Source organism: Habropoda laboriosa, unplaced genomic scaffold, assembly GCF_001263275.1.
Source record: "Habropoda laboriosa isolate 0110345459 unplaced genomic scaffold, ASM126327v1 scaffold2, whole genome shotgun sequence".
NCBI lineage: Eukaryota > Metazoa > Arthropoda > Insecta > Hymenoptera > Apidae > Habropoda > Habropoda laboriosa.
Genome location: NW_017100190.1, coordinates 5,473,386 through 5,480,865, shown reverse-complemented (window position 1 = coordinate 5,480,865; position 7,480 = coordinate 5,473,386). Strand labels below are relative to the sequence as shown.

Below are 7,480 nucleotides of genomic sequence, written 5' to 3'. Positions count from 1 at the left end.
GATAAACGACATAACGTCCGCAGATGCTGGTACCTATGCCTGTATAGGTAAATAAACGAGTTTCTGCGATGATAAAAGAAGAAACGACAGATGATAATGTGAATCTATATGTTGCAGCGGGAAATTTACATGCGGAAACGCAGCTGATCGTGAAGTGTCGTTCGAAGGAGCAGATTAGCAGCGAGGAGTACCTGCGACTGAGCAATTCCGTCCATCGACAACGAAACGCGAACCTGGACTCGGCTCCAGCCAACTCAGGCGAGAGCCTTTACACCGATCGAGCAGGTAATTCTTCATTTTCAATGTTTTATATGAAACGTAAAAATTCTCTGAGATTCTAACGAATTATATTGAACAGCTGCGTACGGGAATAGATTCGTCCCTATTGACAGCGAAGATCTGAGTCACGAACGAGCTGCACCTAGCAAACCGACAAGGAAACCACATAAGAAAAAGTTGAAGACCAGCCCAACTCCACCGGATTCCACGATGATACAGAGGGAGCATACTGTAACTTCGTTGAATCAGGTGGGACTACTAGAAGAAGTATTCAAATTATGGCTATTTTTTTGTAAATCAATCTTTCAAATAACACAATTAACCGCATGAAGGAACTAATCTCTCTTTAATTCTCTACTTACCTGCTTCCTATATGTGGATTAATTTTGTATGGTGGTGGATGTTTCGGGTCTAATATATCAGCCAGGGTACCACGAGTCTGTGGAATCGACTGCACCCTCGAGTTCAAGTGCCTCTACTCTCGTACCGCACTTAACTTACTTTATATCGACGTTAAAGGTGAGACAATCTGGGCGTCTGTAAAGCTGGGATTAATGCCCCTTCTAACACCATCTTCCTCGCTTTCATCCGACGAAATTATCCGCCCCATTTGAAATCATCCCTCTACGTCCTCGACTTTTTTTTTTTTTCTTAGACAGATTAACTTGCTGTAGAAACTTTACAACGAAAAGAGAGAAATTTGGATTTTGCAATTTCCCAAACAGGAGTACTGGCCGTTCCAAAGTGAAAACTCCGCGGGAAGGTCTCACAAAACAGTCCCAGTGGAATTCATCGACGACATTAGGAAAGAACCGGTGGCAACGAAGCACACAACGCCAGACAGAACTTCTGATCTGAGATATCGAAACATCGAAGACAATTTGGACACTCTGTATCGCAATACCGCCATACCGGATGAAACTTTCGGACCAGACGAGGAAAGGATATTCATCGACGTTGATCCTTACGATTTGGATGATTCTATGTTTGGACTGCAGCACAGCGATCCGGTGAAAATTACTCCTGTTGTCAGCAAGGAGAGTCCAGTGACGTCTGCGAAGACCGACGCAGATTATGTTGAAGAATCTCTGAAGAATGTTAAGAGACAGTGGCAGGATACGTTCGAAATTAAAGGCCACTGGAGCTCCACGCCGAAAAATCAAAATAGAGAATCTGTGAATCTGGCAACTACCACTGATAACGTTGGTTTGGAGATGTTCTACATTCCAGACTCCAGTACCAAACACAACAAGGAAAAGTCAGAAGAATCTCACCATAGAGAGATCGATCGAAGAAATCACGAGATCTCTGCAACTGAACATATTTCTCCTACGGTGTCGCTTAAAGAGTCGGACATAGTTTCGAAACAGCCAGACACCGACGAAGAGAGGACAGAAATTTTGAATAGGACACAAGAATACGGGGAAATTTTCGAAGATGAAGTACAGAAACGAAGATCCTACGTTGAAAATGGCACAGTTAACGATGGCGTGACTCGAACAGCAACTACCGAAGACGTGGAAGACGACCTGATCGACTTGGCGTTAACGGAAAACAAGGAATCCACGGAAATGGAGAAGGATGTGAAAAATCTGTCGCGAAATCGAGAGGACCGGACAAACTCGTCCGAGGGTACGATCCATTCTCAAGAACGATCAACCAGCGAGGAGATGCAGAAGACGAACAAGTCGTTGGAGGTTGCAACTACCGCATTTGTTGGATCGAATGCCACCACTGAGACTCCGGTTACATCTACTAGTACCTTAGGTAAAAATTTATTCCTCCAAAATGATCAAATCGTGTAATCTACATTTTAAGATTTATTAAACAAATTTATAACGTACAGCTACTCCGGAGGATCTAATTTTCGAATGGGTAACGACAGATTGGTCAAAATGTTCCCAAACTTGTGGTGGAAGTGGATTTCAGGTAACTTAAAGAACTAATTTTTCAATATAACAAAAAGAACAAGTTTGAAAAATTTATTTTATAATATTATTTTACTGACCAAGATGCGAGGTGCCCAGTGTACAGTACGTGCAGCGAAACCAGTTGGAAATACAAATCGTACACCTCCCCGAACAGTAATAGGAGCGACGTTGTGTGAAGACGCGGGACATCCGGTACCTCAGAAAGTCAGACCATGCGGATTCGGTAAATGTCCTCAATGGCACACGACAGAGTGGACCCTTTGCGAGACGTCCAGGTGCTTCAACTGGAAAACTGCGATGCAGAGGCGCGACATCACGTGTCGTATGGTCGAGGACATGGAAAATGGACAACAGAATGTGACGTTACTCGATCACAATAAATGTGACAATACTACTAAACCTCTTCAGAGGCAAGAGTGTTACAATGACGCGTGCAAAGGTGTTTGGAGGGTTGGAGAGTGGTCTGAGGTATAAAATATTGTTAATTAATTATTTGCTTCGTTTCTTTTTATCAATAAAGTTGGTAAATGTTTTAAAACTATTCTTTTACTACTTGTTCATAGTGTACAGCATCGTGTGAGGAGGACGGTATCAAATATAGAATTCTCCAATGCGTTTGGTACGGTACGAAAAAGCCAGCTGGTAACACATGCAGAGACATTCCACGACCTACTGTTATGAAGACATGTACAGGTCCACCGTGTCCTCAAACTCCTGGTAAAATATACCTAAAAGTTCAAGACCAATTTATAGTTCTATAAAATTTGAAAAGGTAAGTTAATAATTGTTCTTACAGATGAGTGCAAGGACCATTCACAGCTATGTAGCAGAGTGTCAACGATGAACATGTGCAGGGTGCCTCTTTATCAGAAGCAATGTTGTCAATCGTGTCGCTAGGTCCGAGAAATCGATAGCAATTGTTGGTACGAAAGGAAATGTTCTAGGTAGAAATTGACGTAATGAGAGGTGCGCGCGAGGAGGATGTCACTGTTAAGGCAACGTATCGAAGATATGTCTTCGTGAGACGTTTGTCGAAACGCTCCCTGAAACGCTTGTCTATCGAAAGATCGAAAGAATAAAGAAATATACGAACGTGCGTCGTACGTCGAACGCAGCTACAAAATATATAACGAAATATCGAAGAAACGGTATCGACCAAATTACTTTCGCTGGTAATTGTTCCCTATCCTTTGGTCCGTGCCCACGAGCAAACGTGTTCGCGTCTGATTACCAGATTCTTCTTGCTACCGCCAAGAATCTGATTCCTAATTGTGTGCTAATTAAAGCTATAATTTTCGGACGTGTATCACGTGTAGTTTGGCACGACTCCTAATTGCGCACGCTCATACCCCCTTGGGAAAACGAAGGAATCCCGGCATTCGTCCAAAAAAGTTGAGAAATTATATTGTTGAAGTTCAATGAGAATGGAATAGTAGGAAAGATAATTGTATCCTGAAAGGAGCTATCGCGACGTATCGTCGCCGTCGTCGTCGTCGTTGTCATCGTAGAACGATACGTCGTCGAGGTTCATCATACGTTGGTGTTACGAAAAACGAGCTTCATAAAGCTCTACAAATTTTAGATGGAAATGTTACGCATGTGTGGGGAGGGGTGAACGGAATAGTATAAATCTCGATCGCGTTATAAAAGGGCAGCACAAAAATTCAATCTTCGAAGCTTTATTTTTTTACGTGTATCTCTCGGATGACGCACGATCGATCTTTCGGTTCGCGTTCTCGAAAACGCACGGTTTTCGTCACTTTTATCGAAGACTGACAAAAAAAAAGAAAAAAATAAAAAAAAGAAAGAAAGAAACGCTACACCTTTTTCTGTAACTTTTGCAATATTTACCATTCCCCATCGGACGTTAGCGAGAATCGAGGATATTCGTTTCCGTTTCGTACGCCCCAAAAAAAAAATGTCTTCACGAAACATTCCGCTGCATACCCTTCCGAATAGAGGTGTGTTACAAGCGATTTTGTTATGTTTCCACTATTTGTATTTATTGCAACGTTACCTCTAGGTTCGACGATACACTATATAAATTATTAAACGGAGGATGTTAAGTTAATGAATGATAAAGTATAAAAGTTACTAACAATATAAGTTATAAATGAATTATTATGCGCCTATAAGCGCCTCGTCGGGCGAACGTAAGCCAATAGATTCTAAGCAATAAAATATATAGGTACTGTAATATACTATTTTGTTAATAACCTCTGGCGAAAATTCGTTAACATGACGTTCCATTGTTATGTCGAGTCGGCTCAAAAGAAATTTACTTGTGTGCCTCTGATCGTGCGATCGTAAAAATGATCATGTTTACTTATAACCAGTCATGATAATCTGACTCTTTAAATATCTTTAATTTTATCTCTTGTATTTCTACCTATAAATCATTCACTTGTTTGTCATATGAAATATTCGTCGTTGCTCTTTTCGGAAGTTAAGATTTACGTTCACTTCAACTCAGTTTCCTACGATATTGTGAACAGATTTTCGCTATCAACGAATTTGCCTCAACACAGCTAGACAGTTTGCCAAAACGAACTGACGTTATGAAAGCGCACGCGGATAAAAATGACTTCACCACCTTAAGCGCAGGTATGAGTGTATTATGCAGGATCGAAATATATTGTCTTACAGTATATTTATAAAAAAAAAAATTCTGTACATTACCGATATATTTCGATGAATATTTAGTTAGCGTTTAAGTCCACGGTAATTGTTATTCGATCCAACTAATCACGAGATGTATGCGTTTCTTTTAATATCGTCTACCAGTAACACACAATTTCCTGCGAATTGATTTCCGATACCTGCATTTTTGTATATACCACGATCTAGTTATGTAAAGTGACTCCACACTATTATACGAAGAGCATTATTGTTCATTATATCTATGTAAATATGTAACTGCCTAAATACGAATAAAACCAGAGGATATATCACTGCACAGTACCTTAATTCATTTCTTTAATAAACTACTACTCAACTGAGGTGTACAAATCCGTATTTATTGCTTTGTCTAATTGACTACAGGTACTAAGGTAACATCGATAATTGACCTTGAAAATTCGCTACAATAACCTAAACAATGTAGAATATCAAAAAATTGTACGACAACATTGTCACTTAACAGTGTACATGTACGCTTAACACAGTGCATCGATTCAATCGAGAATTCCCCAATTTCGAAGTACATTATCCTGACTAAGGGGCCATAGTTTCTTCAGCAAAGTCCAACCGGATTTCTGCGTGACCAGCAAGTATTCGTTTTGCGGATCGTTAAGATGAGAGTACGCTCCCATCACTAGACTCTGGCAAATCCTCGCGCAAACAGTGACTTTTAGAATTCTCTTCTCAAGATCCGTCAACTTTCTAACATCCTGATAACCCTCGACAACGTGTTTACCCATATCTATGTCGTTTGACTGCAAGATCATGTAGCATAACGTGATGGCTAACTCGAAGATCAGGCAAGTTCGGTGCGAATCACCAAAATCGATCACCGCAGCTATCTCACTGCCGCTGGAGCTTATCACGAGATTCTGCTCGTTCAAGTCACCGTGTATCATGCCTTGTTCGAGCTGAGGAGTGACCTGGAGCACGTCCTCCTCGAAACCGAGTATCACCTGGTGCGCTAACTCCCTCTCGACCGTGTTCTTTACAGCATAAGTAAATTGACGTAACTTCGGCACGGATTTCAACATCCACAATGTCTCGTAGTCGTTGTAAGCTGGATGGGAGAACGACATGAGGACTTTGTCAAGTTTGGCCGTGAAACTGCCCACGTTTCGTAGCAGTTCGCCCGTAATCGGCACACGGTGTAACAGTTCGCCAGGCCTATAAACCAGTAGCCTGACAGCGTAACTTCCTGTACATCCATCGACGTTCAAATTAACCAGAGTATAATACTGTCCGCGTACAGTTTTCACGGGTAGGGGACAATTGATGTCTCGTTGATTCAAGAATATCAGCATCTCAGTTTGTGCCTCGATCACGTGACTTTTCTGTGAGTCTAGTGAATTGATGATCTTAAGAACGTAGCCGTACTTACTGATGGTCGTTATATGAGGGTTCGTATGCGATTCGTCGCATATCACGCGATAATTTCTGTCGTCGTACGCGTTCAATTCGGTTACACTCGAAGCATCCAGATCGTAAAGTTCTTTCAGAAGATGCGCGGCTATTTGATTGCTGCCCGGCGGACGGATACGTTGACCCGGTCTCAATACGACGTCTTGGTTCTCCACTTGCATTTTATTTTTCTAGAATTAATTCAAATAAACGTGAATTATGCAAAAAAATAAAAAATGAATTTAAAACCATCATTGTTTTTATCGGTAAGAGGTAATTTGAAACGTACTATATTTTATTTTCCTCGTGAACAATTTTTGTTTGAAATGTGAATACGAAATGAAAGCTGCTTACTTGAAAAACGAATTTATCTTCCATACGCTGATCGGTTATTTCACCTCGGATTCAAACGTAATTTACCAAGTTCACAAACACAAAGTTTGAAAGAGCAAACAAGCTGTCGCTGCAATTATATTTTTCATGCATACAAAGTCGTTAAAACGATTGTACTATTTAATTTTTAAATGCAAGTAACTTAATCTTCGAAAGCGCTTTTGTTACAAAAATAAAGTTGCTGGACGAAGTTCACAACGTACGCGCGAACGAAACAATTCAGGGAGTGAATTATACGATGGAATGCGCAGTAAATGTAGTTGACAGTCAATCAGTTCTACAATAGGGCTTAAATGTACGATGATTGATATTTATGTTACTTACTATGTTACCCGTGAACGAGCCTAAACTATGTTTTATACCTATACCTATTCTGATACCATGAAACAATAAGCGATTTCTTATCACGGTGATAAGAACAGCAAATATTTCTTACAGTCTTTGGATTCTTGAATAAAGCAGTAGACTTTTGTCGTTTATTAAACGATTCGCTTCTACGATTCATATAAAATAGTAACAGTTTCATTTCATAGGTTATGAAGACTTTAATTAACGCAACATAATCTTTTTACATACAATCAATTCATGGAATAATTAACTTAATGCTGATAGAGATCAGTACTATCTTTTTAAAAATTAATTAAAATGCCATTTTATGCTAATTTTAATAAATTTTTACAAACAAATGAATAATTATATATTGATTAAAATTTTCCTTTTGTAAAAGTTAACAAAAACATGCTAGAAGTAATGAGCTTCTACAAAATCATAAATTCTTTTATGCTCTTGCGAACAAA

The 7,480-nt window shown here is 39.8% G+C and overlaps 2 protein-coding genes across 2 annotated transcripts in view; one reads left to right on the top strand and one right to left on the bottom strand.

The window, feature by feature from the left end:
- The window catches only part of LOC108580169 (ADAMTS-like protein 1), a 27,758-nt gene extending 24,651 nt beyond the window's left edge, over window positions 1-3,107 (top strand). The window contains 9 exon segments of the mRNA XM_017943858.1: window positions 1-47; window positions 118-285; window positions 359-528; window positions 703-798; window positions 1,005-2,046; window positions 2,126-2,208; window positions 2,292-2,678; window positions 2,774-2,934; window positions 3,005-3,107. The exon segment at window positions 1-47 is cut by the window's left edge and continues 21 nt beyond it. Coding sequence (XP_017799347.1) covers window positions 1-47; window positions 118-285; window positions 359-528; window positions 703-798; window positions 1,005-2,046; window positions 2,126-2,208; window positions 2,292-2,678; window positions 2,774-2,934; window positions 3,005-3,107 — 2,257 coding nt within the window.
- Window positions 3,108-5,383: 2,276 nt separating this feature from the next.
- Window positions 5,384-7,043, bottom strand: LOC108580170 (hydroxylysine kinase). The gene is made up of 3 exons (XM_017943859.1): window positions 7,008-7,043; window positions 6,645-6,753; window positions 5,384-6,481 (listed from the first exon to the last, which is right to left on the bottom strand). Exons 2-3 carry the CDS (start codon window positions 6,666-6,668, stop codon window positions 5,384-5,386), a joined length of 1,122 nt encoding a protein of 373 aa, XP_017799348.1. The 5' UTR covers window positions 6,669-6,753; window positions 7,008-7,043.
- Between the last annotated feature and the right edge of the window lie 437 nt (window positions 7,044-7,480).

What these genes read in the sequence shown, in the direction of transcription:
- LOC108580170 (XM_017943859.1), bottom strand. Translation starts at nt 6,668, where the DNA reads ATGGAAGATAAATTCGTTTTTCAA. An exon ending in AAGATAAATTCGTTTTTCAA is followed by an intron (nt 6,482 to 6,644) that starts GTAAGCAGCTTT and finishes AATTAATTCTAG; the next exon opens with AAAAATAAAATGCAAGTGGA.